Below are 16,531 nucleotides of genomic sequence, written 5' to 3'. Positions count from 1 at the left end.
GTCCTTCAGGTCCTGTGTCAACCATGGGAGCTCCTTCTGGCGGATAACTTTGACCGGTATTGTAAGTGCTGCTGCCTCTTTCATGTGTTGCACTAAGAGGGAGAGTTTTTCCGGGGCTGTGGCTGCTGCGGAGATTACGGGTAGGCGATCCATGAGGATGGTACGATACCTCTTCCAGTCAGCTTTCGAGAAGTTGGGTCGTACTCTTCTTTGTTGGCATTCGACACGGAGAGCACGGTTCCACCTAATCAGAATCGGTCTGTGGTCGGAGGTCATCTCGTCGATGGGTTCCCATTGCAGATGTTCGGCCGTGGTGGGGTCAGTGATCGTTAGGTCGGGGGCACTCATGCCTGCTCCTTGTTGGTATCTGGCAGTCCGTGTCCACACGCCGTCATTAAGGAGAGTTAGGTCATGGTCATCGACCCATTGATGGATTGCGTTACCCCTGGGATCTGTCTTGGCAAGTATATCCCAGGTCGGGTGGTGCGCGTTGAAATCCCCGCAGATCAGGCCATGCTCCGTGGGGAGCGAGTTTAACCAGGAGAAATCTTGTGCAAACTCCACCCACTATGGCCGACAGAAGCAAAAACAAATAGATTCTGTATGCTCACAAAGCTATTTTCTAGACGGACTTTTTCAGGAAAAAAATGGACGTCATTGAGACAGGGCGGTCAACTCCGAAGCTAGCAAGCCTGTTACAGCCGGGAAAATGGTGTGTGGGGCACTTTCAGCGTGCTACCTTAGCTCCACAAGCAAATAGTATATTGTTGTGTTGATTTAATGCCATTTTCAAAACGGACTATGCCGGAAATATGACAGGACAGGCTCGACTTTCATCATTAGCTTCCATGGCGATAGGAAAGAAGGAAGAAAGAAAGGAGGATGGATATTGTGTAAAAAGGATTTTTGGTGAGTAAAATTACAAATATGGCTATATTCCTAAATAATATTTCAATTGTGGGCCAAGTTCTGATATCTGAAAAGCTCCAGTGTTTGTATTTAAGCTCCAGTGTTTGTATTTAATCACAAAATGCTGCTAGGAAGTGGGTTTTACCCCAGTTTAATTTTTGATGTTTCACCATTGACGTCCATCGCTGTCTTTTCCCAGGAAAAATCACCCCCCTGGCCTGGTTGTAATGTCTCAAAAGCTCCAGTATTTGTATTCAATCAATAAATGATGCTAGGAAGTGGATTTTACCTAATTTTAGTATTTTAGTGCATTTTTTGTCATTTCTCGTATGGACGTATCAACGTTCATCGCTGTCTTTTTACTGGGGAAATTATACTCCGGGCCCGGTTCTGATGTCTAAAAAGCTCCAGTATTTGTATTTAATCAATAAATGCTGTTTTCGGCTGGATTTTACCCCATTTTCGGGCAATGTTTGCCCGTACGCCATTGACGTTCATCGCTGTCTTTTCCCGGGAAAATCATCCCCCTGGCCTGGTTTTAATGTCTGAAAAGTTCCAGTATTTGTATTTAATCATGAAATGCTGCTAGGAAGTGGATTTTACCCCATTTTTGTGCATTAATTTATTGATTATTTTTTGTGTCGCAGCTGTAGCTGCAGTAGAGGTTTTATAGGAATAAAATAGTTTTTGAGGGTTGGATTGATACGTTGAAGGCGCTACCAGAAAATGCACCGCCCGCCCCTGCAATTTGGTCATATCCAGACAAGCTACAGCAAAGTCACTGGCCCTTTAAGTGTTCAGAATGTCACTGATTGGCCTAATGTTTAAGTGCATTTGATTGTTCTGGCACGGTTGCTTTTGACGGGTGGCTATAGCAATTTCTTCAACATACTCAGACACACATGCTCCACACTGAGAAGCGACAACATGAGTACAAATTCAGAATCTTTGGTTGGAAGTACCCGATCTCTGTCTGCAGCAAAGAGACACAAGGGTGTCAGGAAGAATTCCAAGAGGATTTATTCAGCCTACCAGGATCATGACCAGGGGTGAGCAAACACAAACAATAATTATTCTCTGCAGATCAGTCCACAGAATGTATCCACTAAAAACCATAATGAGTATAGTCTAAACTTCAACTGGTCAGTTAAAGCCAATTTTGGCATTTTGTGACCTGAATTTATCATGTTATTATTTATTGTTATTTTAGACATCAGTCTGTGCTCTATATCCTTAAATATTAAGTCAGTGATAATAAGCAACAATGAAAACAAATGGAAGGTGTACATTTACTTAGATTTGTTTCCAATGTTACATAAATGTCATGGTTTAGTGATGGTTTTCTGAAATGCAAAAAAGTAATATAATCATAATATATTAGGTTCAATGAAGAAGTCTTTTTCCATAAATGATAAAAGCATTTCACCAACAGCTTCAAAAGAATATCATTTGTTTGTCTAATATACTGGGCTTTTAAAATCTGAATAAGAAGCAAAAAGCATTCACAGCATTTTTCAATTTGTATTTCATTTTGAATTCTTTTAAAAATGCATTCATTAAACACAGGAAAAATAGAACTTGCAAATTTGTATGTAGTATTCATCATATACATGAATTATGTTAGTGTTTCCTGACATTTATTGATCCAAGGCATATATTTCACATTGAAACAAAATTCTCATGACTATAAACACTTAAAAATTTCTTATAAAAGGTTGATAGAGGTGGCAAATTTGTACCCTCTTCTATCTAACAGAAGAGCATTTAATCTTTCAGACTTTTACCATTGGTCATCGACATAAATGGATAACCTGAAAACATCAGCTTTTTTGTTGTAAAATACACCACCACTGAGTGGGAATCAAACCCACGCAGATAATTTTTGAAAAAAAATATTAATTCATTAATCTTCCGTAGGGCCACCCGATGGTGCAGTGGTTCTTCTGCCTGACTTTGGTGCAGGCAGTCTGGGTTCGATTCCCACTCGGTGGCAGTGTGTGTGGTTGTCTGTCTCTCTGTGTGCCCTACGACTGACTGGCGATCAGTCTATGGCGTAGTCTGCCTTTCGCCCGAAGACAGTTGGGTTAGGCTCCAGCAACCCCCGCAACCCTTTCGAGGATGGGCGGTATGGAAGATGAATGAATGAATAATCTTCCATACCGTGCATCCTCGTAATGGTAACGGACGTTGCCAGAGCCTATTCCAGCTGACTTAGGGCAAAAGGCAGACTACACCAGTCAGCTGTAGAGCACACAGATATACAAACGACAATTCACACTCACAATCATACTGCCACCAGTAGGAATCGAGCCTCTGCCGGCCCGGACCAAAGGCAGGCCAATTAACCGCTACACTATCTGGTGGCTTTAAAAATTTTTTTTAATAACTATTTAAAGTATCCCAAATGAAATAAGAAAGACAAAAAGTGAGAAAAAACAATAAAATTATCTCATCTCATATTATTTTCTGGACCGCTTTATCCTCATCGGTCGTGGGGGTGCTGGAGCCTATCTCAGCTGACTGCGGGTCAGAGGCGGGGGACACCCTGAATCGGTGGCCAGCTGATTGCAGGGCACAAGGAGACGGACAACCATGCACACTCACACCCATACTGAGGGGCAATTTAGTGTCCAATCAGCCTACCATGCATGTTTTTTGCAATGTGGGAGGAAACCGGAGTACCCAGAGAAAACCCACACAGGCCCGGGGAGAACATGCAAACTCCACAGAGGTGGACGTGACCTGGATTTGAACCCAGGACCCCAGAGCTGTGAGGCCGGCGCACTAACCACTCGTTCCACCTTGCCGCCCTCAATAATATTATTAAGCCATTAAAATGAATAACACGGGGAAAGACATTTTCCATTGGGATGGAAGGGCATGTGCATTCGAAGTGAATTTAGTGGTGGGTGAGGGAGGGAGGGAGGAGGAGGCAAATGTTTGTTGAGTATACACACATATACACACACAGCAATCTGGTGGCTTGCGAGGTTAGCTTGCGTCGGCCTCGATGCTGTGGGGTCCTGGGTTCAAATCCAGGTCGGTCCACCTGTGTGGAGTTTGCAGGTTGTCCCCGGGTCTGTGTGGGTTTTCTCTGGGTACTCTTGTTTGCTCCCACATTCCAAAGAGGGGTGTGAGTGCGAATGGTTGTCCGTCTGCCTGTGCCGTGATCGGCTGGCCACTGATACAAGGTGTCTCCCGCCTCTAGCCCGAATTCAGCTGGGATAGTCTCCTGCACCCCCGGCCACCCTAGTAAGGATAAAGCGAAGATGAGATAATTTACACATACACACACACACATGGCAGCCTGGCGGCTACATTAACCGCGATAATCGAGGGATTACTATATATATATATATATATATATATATTTATATATGTGTATATATATATATATATATATATATATATATATATATATATATTTATATATGTGTATATATATTTATATATAGAGAGATAGAGATAGACACGACCACGACAACGCACTCGTAAACGGAACAAACGGTACTCGGATGATTCGCCTAAAGACATTTCGCCGACGGACGTTTGACAGATGGACAGGTCGCCGAATGGACACCCCGACGAACGTTCATTCGGCCGAACGGCCGTTCGGCCGAATGAACGTTCCGCCGAATGGAGGTTTCGCCGAAACGGGATTCGCACGCTCGCCCCGCCCCCGGCGTGTACAAGCCCAGGGAAGTGAATTCCTCGGTAAATGTCGCGATGATGTCGCGATAAGGCAAAAAAAACATATATATACGTCCATTCGCCAAACAGCTCAAAATGCTCTCAAATTCGGTCAAATCCAGCCGAAAACAGCGTTTAATGATTAAATACAAATACTAGTATTTGTATATACAATATCAGTATTTGTATTTAATCATTAACGCATTTTGAGCCGTTTGGCGAATGGACGTATATAGACGTTTTTTTGCCTTTTCGTGACATTTTACCGAGGAATTCACTTTCCTGGGCTCGGTTCTAATGTCCAAAGAGCTCCAGTATTTGTATTTAATCATTAAATGCTGTTTTAGAATGGATTTGACCCGATTGCTGTCATTTCACGGCTCGGTTCTGCTACATCTGCCCGCCCAAGAGTGCTTAATCCCGGGCTGACATGCCCGCACAAGAGTGCTTATTCCCGGGCTGCCATTGACGGTAGACTAATAAATTGAGAGTGATGAGCGGCAAAGGGAAATGAAGCATTGATTTTTACTATAATTTGCACAACGCCGGCGGCGGGCCGGATTAAAAATCCTAACGGGCCGTATATGGCCCGCCGGCCGAGGTTGAAAAACTTGTACACACGATCCGGGGGCGGGGCGAGCGCGCGAATCCCGTTGCGGCTAAACCTCCGTTCGGCCGAACGTCCATTCGGCGACCTGTCCGTCTGTCAAACGTCCGTCGGCGAAACGTCTTTAGGCGAATCATCCGGTCACGGATCATCCGGTGACGGAACAAACAAATTTAAATTAACTTGGATTAATATATACAGACACACTCAAACATACGTTTAATGTAACTTTACACAAAACTGAATTCTAATTTTGTTTTAATCTTTTTTTACCTTCGTTCTCTTCGGGTTAGTTGTTTGCCACGCCTCCACCCTCACGTTCGCTATCGATGGGCTATTTGCTGTTGTACTACGTATTCCCTTCAAAATATTCCGAAAATGATGCACACAAATGTCCTCACAATAGGATAACCCACGACCACTTGCCAACGAGAAATAGTCTTGTAGTACATATTAGCGATCGCTCCGCTGCTCATAAGAACATCAGGGAAACTGGCTCGCAACTCCCTCGTTGTAATAGCTCTGGTCGCAACCGCTTTGAACGGCGCCTATGAGAGAGAGTTGCGACCAGAAATATTACAAAGAGGGAATTGCGAGCCAGTGCCACTGGATGTTCTTATGAGCAGCGAACGAGAAGTAATATAATACTCCTCTTATTAGATAATAATAACAGGAAATGCAACAGCTGAGCTCACCCACGTATTGATTGTGGGGAATGAAGTTCTATTCTGAGAAAGAGTGCCATTGCCTATCGGCGTTGTTGTGTGCAAATCTACTTAAATCAGGTGTCCCCAAACTTTTTCCTGTGAGGGCCACATAACCTTTCCCTTCTCTGATGGGGGGCCGGTGTCAGTTTGTAACAGAAAAAGTGTGACGATCGTAGGGGAGCTTAAATTTTTTATTGTTTTCCAGAAAGCCACACACAACCAAATAACCCTTTCCAGATTCTTTACAGAAAAAAGTCAGGAAACAAATAACACTATTAATGAAATAAATAATAAGCGGGGCGGTGTGACCCCTTTTTTCCAACTCCCGGTTCATGCGTCCCATTAGACCGCGAGTTTCGCCCACCATGCTAGGAGCCCCGTCAGTCGTGATGCTAGCTAGCTTTGACCAGTCCAGGTCCAACTTCTCCATGGTTTGGCACACTTTGTCAAAAATATCCTCTCCCGTTGTAGTCCCTTTGAGACTTTGGAGAGCTGCCAGATCCTCGCATATCTCAAAGTTTGCGCTAACTCCACGAATAAAAATGAGCAGTTGCACTGTGTCTTGCACGTCCGTGCTTTCATCCAGTGCTAATGAAAAAAAGTCAAATTCTTTCGTCTTCTGCTGCAGCTGGGCACATACATTACTCCCGATTTCTTCAACGCGTTTGGTCATTGTATTCGCCGACAGACTTACGGCATTAAATGCATCTTTCTTCTCGGGACACACCTCCTCCGCGACAGCACCCATACATTTCTTAACAAACTCTCCGTCTGTGAAAGGCCTACCGCTGCTTGCTATCAGTTTAGCAACCCGAAAGCTGGCCCGAACGGATGCCTGGTTCAGCTGAGCTTGGCGTACAAATATATTTTGCTGAGATAGTAGTCCACTTTTTCGCTTTGAGAGTTTGTCTGCTCGTATTTGGCCTTGCAAGCTATCGTACTTGTCTTTGTGACGGGATTCATAGTGTCGGCGAAGATTGTATTCTTTGAATACCGCAACCGTCTCTTGACAGATGAGACAAACAGCCTTTTCTTTGCATTGAATAAAAAAATAAACGTTTGTCCACTCCAGGTTAAATACCCTGCATTCTGAATCAATTTTTCTCTTACCTAACTTTTTCGCCATTATTCCGTTCTCAAACAGGTTGCACAGTTTTTATATGCTTGAATAGTCCGCGATGGTCCCAGGGCTCCGCCCTCACCTGCGATCGTCCAGATGTCTCAGTATCTCTGTGCTCGCGCATCCAACGGTGGACATGCCCGCGTGCATCAAAGGGAAACACTCTCCCCGCGCGTGTCACCAAAGAAGCAATGTGAAGCCCCGCTTCACTGAGATGATTTGTGGGCTCAGCAGGGGTGCAATGAACCAAACACAAGATTAAAACGTCCCAGTCTTCAAGGCCAAATAGGAAAAAAATCCAATAGCGTCTCTGGTATTGTTCAGAGGGCCGGTCCAAATGTGCCGGCGGGCCGTATCCGGCCCGTGGGCCGTAGTTTGGTGACCCCTGACTTAAATGAAGGCTCCCTGTAATTTCTGAATTTCTTGTTTTGCCCTAGTACAAAATACATGTTTTCAATGATGAAGTGTAATATTTTCTTTGTTGTTTTTTTACAAAATATTCAATAAAAGATATTTCCCCATCAATTTCTTGCAGCCGTGAGAACAAATGAAGACAAAGTAGTAGTTGTTTAATTGATAACTCTTTGGAGTTCGAGATACGCAGAAATATGCCTGTTAAATATACCCGGAAGATGTGGAATAAGACAGGTGTGGATCTCGTCAAGTTGTGCAGGTTTGTTTGAGCACAAACACGTTGAAATACTATCTTGAACTAGGCACTCAAAAATGAAATATACGTCTTCAAATTGTAACGGACTATTTACTGAAAGCATCTTTACATCTATTGTATCTTAAAATGACTTGTTACAACTTACCGCTGAGCAAGTATCGACGTGGCAAACTTTCAGGTGAAAATTTCTAAATGTGTTGTCTGTAGTCTCCAAAAAGGTCAACGCATTTTAAAATCACACTCTTTAAAATGTGATCTTCTTCGGACCGTTCCCAAAAACTGAGCCTCGCTCAAAATGTACTGCCCCCCGCTGGACATATTTCTAAATACAAGTACGTACTACAATGTGCTGCCAATGTTTTATATTTTTTATTTTATCCTTACGTTTAAAGTAGTAGCCACTTGGACATGCAATGTAATTTATCAAAGCTGGGGATTGATGTCTATTTACTCCCAAATGACCCATTATTAAACTTGCATCCAGAGGATAAATAAAGATCAATATTCTTATATATGTACGCATACACACTCTTTTGCTTGGAGCTACATACCTGACACTGAGAAAAAACAACACTAGAAGACTTATGTGAAATTCTAAGTGCCTTGGACAGACTAGAGGGCTTAGAGAACAATACCTGAAAATGCCATGGAACACACTTTTACTTCTAGTGATGTGTACCAATAAGAACAATATTTTAATTTTAAATAATTTCCCATTATTTTAGGAAATATATATTCAAAATGATTTGCTATGAGAACCTGAATTCAAAGATTAATCTCAACGTTCTCTATGCTGATGAAAGTTTTCTGGAGTAGGATTTCTGGATTTACAATTTCATTACAGTACTTACTGTTACTACTACTTTCTTTTCTCTATTTCTTCTGTCACGTACTGTTCTGCGTGTGTTTGGCCGTGAATTAATGCCCTTGTTATTCCTAAATGAATGTTATCTGTAATGGGCCGTATATGGCCTGCAGGCCGAGGTTGAAAAACATGTATGCACGCGATCCGGGAGCGGGGCGAGCGCACGAATCTCGCGTCGGTGAAACGTCCGTTCGGCGAAACGTCCATTTGGCGAACTGTCCGTCGGCCAAACGTCTTTCGGCGAATCGTCCGGTCACGCTGAAATCAGTATCATGAGCAACGAGACTGGTGCGACAAGCAACCCTTAATGCGATCTCCACAAACCTTTCACGCACCTCTCTGCTGCCACAAACCATGTTCACTTAGCCTTGCATTCTGCTGAATTAGCACAATATATTTCGTTGTAGCAACTTGTTCTATTGACACCAAAGGAGATAAAACAGTGACCTGGCTTTTCATCGCCAATTTTGCTGCTTCGTCAGCTGCATTATTTCCACATACAATATCATTGTTACCTTTCTTATGTGCTTGACACTTAATAATGGAATGTTTTTTGGCTGCATCATAGCTGAAATTAAATCTACAATCGGTTTGTGGTGATTTATCGGTGAGCCGTCACTCTTCTTAAATCCACCTTGCTTCCACACCGCCCCAAACAAGTTACACACACATTGCGCGTATGCCGAATCCACATAAGCATTTGGTACCTTCTCTTCAGTCATCGTACACGCCTCGCCAACACCTTCAACTCAGGTAGCTGCACGGAACATGGCTGAGCACAACTTTTTGCCTTTACTGTCATGAAATTACTTCCCTCCTTTGGTTTGTGGTCCTTGTTTCTAACTTCCATATCCATGTACAAGCTTACATCAAACATTCCTCCTGCAGGCCAGCTGGGGTTTAAATTCTTTGTGTGCTTGGCCCATTTCAGACGGAGGTCTTCAATTTCGTCTTTCTTCGTCAGATATTTGACTATCAAAATAATAAAATAATCGTCGGAGGAAAGGCCATCTTAGCAATGTTTTCCCAATGACGAGTTGGTAAGTTAGTTTATGGCTTCTACTCTCCCCACTTTCACTCAGTATGTGAAGTGCCACACCAGGGAACAAAAAACTCTGGACCTGCTGTATGCCAACACAAAGGAGGCATACAGCTCAGTCCCCCTGCCCCCACTGGGCCGCTCAGACTACAACCTGGTCCATCTGATCGCCACCTACATTCCTATGGTGAGGAAAATAAAACCTACCACGAGGATCATACAAAGATGGACCGAGGAGACCAGCATGGTACTGAGGGACTGTTTTGAGACCACTGACTGGGAGGTGCTGTGCAATTCACATGGGAAAGACATTGACAGCTTGACCCACTGCATCACAGATTATATTAACTTCTTGTTGAGAACATTGTACCCTCCAAGAAGGTCCGTTGTTTCTCCAACAGTAAGCCGTGTGTCACCAGGGATCTAAGGGCCCTCCTGAACAAGAAGAAGAGGGCTTTTAGGTCTGGGAGAAAGAGAGTCTGAAAATGCTCCAAAAGGAGCTGAAGAGAGAGATAAGGAAGAGAAAGACCATCTACAGGAGGAAGCTAGAGAACCAACTCCAGAGAGGCAACACCAAAGAGGTCTGGAGGAGCTTGAGGACCATTTCGGGCCATAGAGGCAACAGTGAGAGAGACCCGGAGTCCGGAGACAGGGAGTGGGCCAATGAACTGAATCAGTTCTTTAACAGATTCAGTCCTGCCCCCACTCCCTTGACCCCCAGACCAGAAGCAACTCTCCCCCCTGCTTCTCCTCCTCCTCCTCTTCATCCCACTCTTCCACCGGTCTCTGCATTACTGTCGATCAGGTGATAAAACAGCTAAAGAAGATCGAGGCAAGGAAGGCTACCGGTCCAGACGGCCTCTGCTCCAGACTACTGAGAGAGTGTGCAGATCAGCTTGGCAAAGTGATTCTGCATATTTTCAACCTCAGCCTCAGTGTGCAGAAGGTCCCCACCTTGTGGAAAACTTCCTGTGTGGTCCCAGTTCCAAAGACTGCAAACCCAAGGGAGCCAAACCACTTCAGGCCGGTAGCATTAACCTCTCACCTGATCAAGACATTGGAGAGAATCATCCTCAATCACCTCAGCCCCCTGATGAATGCAGAGCTGGACCCTCTGCAGTTTGCCTATCGTCCAGGCATTGGTGTGTAAGATGCTACCACCTACCTGATGCACAGGTCTCTTTCACACCTGGAGAACACGGGAAGCATGCTGAGAATGATGTTTTTTGACCTCTCCAGTGCGTTCAACACCATTCAGCCGGTCCTACTGAGAGGGAAACTGGAAGTAAGGAACCACCTAGCTGCATGGATCATCGACTTCCTCACTGACAGACCACAATATGTGAGACTCCAGGACTGTACATCTGATGTGGTAGCTTGCAGCATGGGGGCCCCGCAAGGCACAGTGCTCTCCCCACTCCTCTTCTTCCTCTACACATCAGACTTCAAACATAATACAGACACCTGCCACCTCCAGAAGTTCTCTGACGACACCTCTATTGTTGGACGAGTGACGGACGGGAATGACCTGGAGTACAGGGGAGTCATCACAGCCTTTGTTGAATGGTGTAGGCAAAACCATCTCTATGTCAACACCAGTTAGACAAAGGAAATGGTCATCGATTTTCGGAGGATTCCTCAACAGACCACTCAGGTGAACAGCCAGAGTACAGACATTGAAATCATGGAGAATTTTAAGTACCTGGGTGTTCACCTCAACAACAAACTGGACTGGTCCACAAACAAAGATGCCCTGTATAAAAGGGGCCAGAGCCGCCTCTACCTACTGAGGAGTCTACGGTCCTTTGGAGTGTGCAGGACACTGCTGAGGACTTTTTACGACACTGTGGTGGCATCTACAGTGTTTTATGCAGTGCTCTGTTGGGGATGCGGGAGGACGGAGAGGGACAGAAACAGGCTGAATAAGCTGGTCAGGAGGGCCAGCTGTGTTCTGGGCTGTCCTTTGGACTCTGGAGGAAGTGGGAGAGCGGTGGATGCTGACCAGGATGATGTCCATCATGAACAGCACCTCCCACCCCCTGCATGAGTCTGTGGAGTCCCTCCGAAGCTCTTTTAGCAATAGACTGCGGCACCCTCATTGCAGGAAGGAGCGCTTCCGCAGATCCTTCCTCCCATCAGCTGTCAGGCTCTTTAACAAAAAATGGCTGTGTTAAGACCTACCGTATGCATGCACATACATCTATGTGTATGTATGTATATATGTGTGTATGTATGTATATGTGTGTATGTACACATATGTGCATATGTATGTATGTATGTATATATATATATATATATATATATATATATATATATATATATATATATATATATATATATATTTCAGCAACACGCTTATTTATTTATATATTTACTCATGTACCGTATTTTCACGACTATAAGCCGCACATAAAAGTCTTAAATTTTCTCCAAAATAGACAGGGCGCCTAGTAATAATCCAGTGCGCTTTATATATGGACTAATACTAAAATTGTTATCACGATAAAATAAAATGAATCAGTTGATAGGGTACACCGACTCTACTATTTTCCCATAGACAAAGTACTGCGCAGTGACTGCTGGGATATGTAGTAGTTCTTTTGTCAATACACCCAATGGATTGTGGCCTGTATACATCGACATCAATACAGCTTGCCGTTGGAAAAGTTACGCTAGCTACCACCTAGCTACTATTTGTGAATGGATTGTGGCCTGTATATATCGTCATCAATACAGCTTGACAAAGCATGGAAAGCACCGTTGGAAAAGTTACGCTAGCTACCAGCTAGCTACTATTTACGAATGGATTATGGCCTGTATACATCGACATCAATACAGCTTGCTGTTGGAAAAGTTACGCTAGCTACCAGCTAGCTACTATTTACGAATGGATTGTGGCCTGTATACATCGACATCAATACAGCTTGCCATTGGAAAAGTTACGTTAGCTACCAGCTAGCTACTATTTACGAATGGATTGTGGCCTGTATACATCGACATCAATACAGCTTGCCGTTGGAAAAGTTACGCTAGCTACTATTTACGAATGGATTGTGGCCTGTATACATCGACATCAATACAGCCTGCCGTTGGAAAAGTTACGCTAGCTACTATTTACGAATGGATTGTGGCCTGTATACATCGACATCAATACAGCTTGCCGTTGGAAAAGTTACGCTAGCTACCAGCTAGCTACTATTTACGAATGGATTGTGGCCTGTATACATCGACATCAATACAGCCTGCCGTTGGAAAAGTTACGCTAGCTACCAGCTAGCTACTATTTACGAATGGATTGTGGCCTGTATATATCGTCATCAATACAGCTTGACAAAGCATGGAAAGCACCGTTGGAAAAGTTACGCTAGCTACCAGCTAGCTACTATTTACGAATGGATTATGGCCTGTATACATCGACATCAATACAGCTTGCTGTTGGAAAAGTTACGCTAGCTACCAGCTAGCTACTATTTACGAATGGATTGTGGCCTGTATACATCGACATCAATACAGCTTGCCATTGGAAAAGTGACGTTAGCTACCAGCTAGCTACTATTTACGAATGGATTGTGGCCTGTATACATCGACATCAATACAGCTTGCCGTTGGAAAAGTTACGCTAGCTACTATTTACGAATGGATTGTGGCCTGTATACATCGACATCAATACAGCCTGCCGTTGGAAAAGTTACGCTAGCTACTATTTACGAATGGATTGTGGCCTGTATACATCGACATCAATACAGCTTGCCGTTGGAAAAGTTACGCTAGCTACCAGCTAGCTACTATTTACGAATGGATTGTGGCCTGTATACATCGACATCAATACAGCCTGCCGTTGGAAAAGTTACGCTAGCTACCAGCTAGCTACTATTTACGAATGGATTGTGGCCTGTATACATCGACATCAATACAGCTTGCCGTTGGAAAAGTTACGCTAGCTACCAGCTAGCTACTATTTACGAATGGATTGTGGCCTGTGTTCATCGACATCAATACAGCTTGACAAAGCATGGAAAGCACCGTTGGAAAAGTGACGCTAGTTACAGCGTTTTCGATGACTAATTTGGACAATTGTTCAATTCAGACACAGAAAATGAGGACTTTGATGGATTTTTGGGTGATGATGACGTGAGCAAGTTGTAAAATGGCTAAGTAAAGTACAACCGAACTCAGTTTTGCTTCTGGTGCCTTTTTAAAAACGTGTTTTTAGCGTGTGGGTGTAGCGTGCAAGGACTATATATCCCAGCAGTCACTGCGCACCGGAAACCGGAAAAAGAGTCTGGGGCTGCTTCCGGTAGCCAGCGCTAATGCAGTTAGATATTCATATATAATATATAACATATATGCGTCTAAAAAACGGTGCGTCCTTTGTGTGTTTAAAATACAGAAATAGCACTCGTTGCTGACACTGCGGCTAAAAATACGATGCGCCATATAGTCGTGAAAATACGGTATTTATTTATTAACTTACTTATTACCTATCTATTTATATCTAAAATGCCTTTCCTATTTCTGCATCCTCACCCTCTTGCTACTGTGACAACGAAATTTCCCGAATACGGGATGAATAAAGTTATCCAATCCAATCCAATGTCGCGCAGCTATCTTTAAAAAAATCAACTCGTTTCGTTTAATGTTAGTGGATTAAAATTAAAATTCTGCTTATATCAAGCTGAACTTTTGAGACAAAATGATTTCAATTCAAAGGCTTTAGTAAGTTTATGGTGTATATTCACAGGGTTAATCTTTATCAACAACTAAATTCTCCTTAAGCGAGCAATACAATTAAAAAATAATGCAATAGTCACACAAAATAAAAACACACACTCCTCACTTTAGCCTGGTGCTTCTGTGAGGGAGAGGTGCTTCGTACGACCCCTGATCTACTCTCCTAGTTGCCCCACCCAATAGTTAGTTTGCTCCCGGAAGGGAAACAGCACACAACGATTACAGAGATTCTAACTCCACTCTAAACAACTGCACCCCAAGCCTTATCTCAACTCTACGCACGCAAAATACTCACACTTTCAGTTGCCTTCTCAAAAGGAATTTTTAATCCAGTTTTCGCTCATAAACCCAAGAAAAAGTAATCCCTTATAATTAAGAGCCGCACGCACACAGAAAACACCACTGCACGTAATTCAGCATTCCTTAGCCAAACTGCAATACAATTGACCATCAAGCGCCTTTTACTCAAATTCTTTTACAGTAATACCTTGAGATACGAACTTAATGCGTTTCGAGCTTGTACGTCAATTTACTCATATCTCAAATCAATTTTCCCATAGAAAATAACTAAATTCAAATTAATCCGTTTCCACCCTATGAAAAACAGCAAAAATAGGATATTGCAATGGAAAAACATATTTTTGTTTGTTCAAATTCACCACCTACTCACAAAGTAACAAATACCTCTCTAGCAGTTATGATCTTCAATACTAAAATGTAACATTACTCGGTACAGATTTACCGCGGAGTGCAAGAGAGAGACTTGGCGGAATGCAACGCGCTCATAACATAACTTAAACTTAAAATTTAACTTACATGAACTTCGATTACTATACACTTACACTTAAAAATAATTTTTAATTTTATGTAAGACTAAATTTAAAACTTCTTGTGTGATAACCGAGGCAAGGATATTAATATATTCCTCTGTGTTTTTCGAGTCGGAACTTCCTGATTCTCTATGCCTCAGAATTGAGTGTTCGTTTCGTCCAGTTCCTTTTTTTAAATTATCGAACCAGCCACGACTCGCTTTGAAGGATTTCCCTGGTGTCATTTTCAGATGTTTGCTTTGCTTTCAAGTCCATGTAGATTCTGCTGGCTTTTTCGCAGATTGTCGACTCGGTCACGCTATCCCGAGTAAAAAATGCAACCTGTATGGCCCAGTGCTCGTAGATATCTTTACTCGAGGGAGATGCAGCAAGAAAGACAGTGCGTTGCTGTTCTCAGAAGCAGCCTCTTGCGTGCTCGTATCTCAAATGTTTCTCATATCTCAAGGGAAAGATTTGCACTGAATTTTCCTCATATCTGAAATTTCTTGTATGTTGGGACACCCGTATGTCAAGGTATTACTGTATCATTGGGTGCAAACTAACCAGCCTAAAATTTGTGTATACTGTTCCAGAAGTGACCAATCAAACAACCAAGTTTTCCACAAAGAGTTTTAATAATACATTTTTATCACTTTTAACACTTTTTATTTTCCAAACAGTCCTAAGCATATCATATGTTTTTAAGGCGGGCTTTGTTATGTTTAATGCTTTAATTCTTCTTTGCCTGTCATCCTGGCAAAGAAACACCTGGTAGGGAGGGGGCCAAATCCCCCTTCACAGGGCTACGCACCCACACAGAATCTCGCACACACTGCTGCCTAACGTATTTTAATTTTAGAATACAGACGCTCCCCTACTTACGAACATTCAACTTACGAACAACGGTACATACGAACATGTCTGCAAATTGCGTTTAAGTCCAAAAATGTTCGCAAGTCCAATTTTGTATTTCGCCCCTTTTTCGGAGTAGTACTTCTTTCCGCCGCTAATACCGACGCCTGGCGCTGTGAGAGCTCAGCTCACCCAGCATCTACCTTCTTCTTCGTTGCAATGCGGAAGTGCGTGAATGTATCTCCAGTGTGCAAAGAACCTTTTTCATTTGTATCATTAAATATCTCATGCATCCAATATTGAATATGGTTGGTAAAAAGCTAAAGCCTTCTATTGAGGTAGTTGCAAGGAAGAGGCAAGCCATTTCATTTGAAACGAGTGGCAATAATAACGAAGCTTGATGCGCGTGAGAGTGGTGAGCGTTGCACATTCAGTACCATTTATAAACAGAAAGATCGAGCAGCAGGACCCAAATATTGAACGTTGCACAAAGTTTGCAAAGCAATTGAATGATGCCATACAGTGCTACCTC

The 16,531-nt window shown here is 43.1% G+C and overlaps 1 protein-coding gene across 2 annotated transcripts in view; it reads left to right on the top strand.

The window, feature by feature from the left end:
- The first annotated feature begins 1,721 nt into the window (after positions 1-1,721).
- Positions 1,722-16,531, top strand: part of tmc3 (transmembrane channel like 3) — a 107,870-nt gene continuing 93,060 nt past the window's right edge. For both annotated transcript variants that reach the window (XM_077592968.1, XM_077592959.1), the window contains exon 1: positions 1,722-1,958. In XM_077592968.1, coding sequence (XP_077449094.1) covers positions 1,837-1,958 — 122 coding nt within the window. In that variant the 5' untranslated portion in view covers positions 1,722-1,836. The remainder of the gene's footprint in view (positions 1,959-16,531) is intronic.

Source organism: Stigmatopora argus, chromosome 2 (genome assembly GCF_051989625.1).
Source record: "Stigmatopora argus isolate UIUO_Sarg chromosome 2, RoL_Sarg_1.0, whole genome shotgun sequence".
Classification (NCBI taxonomy): Eukaryota; Metazoa; Chordata; class Actinopteri; order Syngnathiformes; family Syngnathidae; genus Stigmatopora; species Stigmatopora argus.
This window is presented reverse-complemented; position numbering and strand designations above follow the sequence as displayed.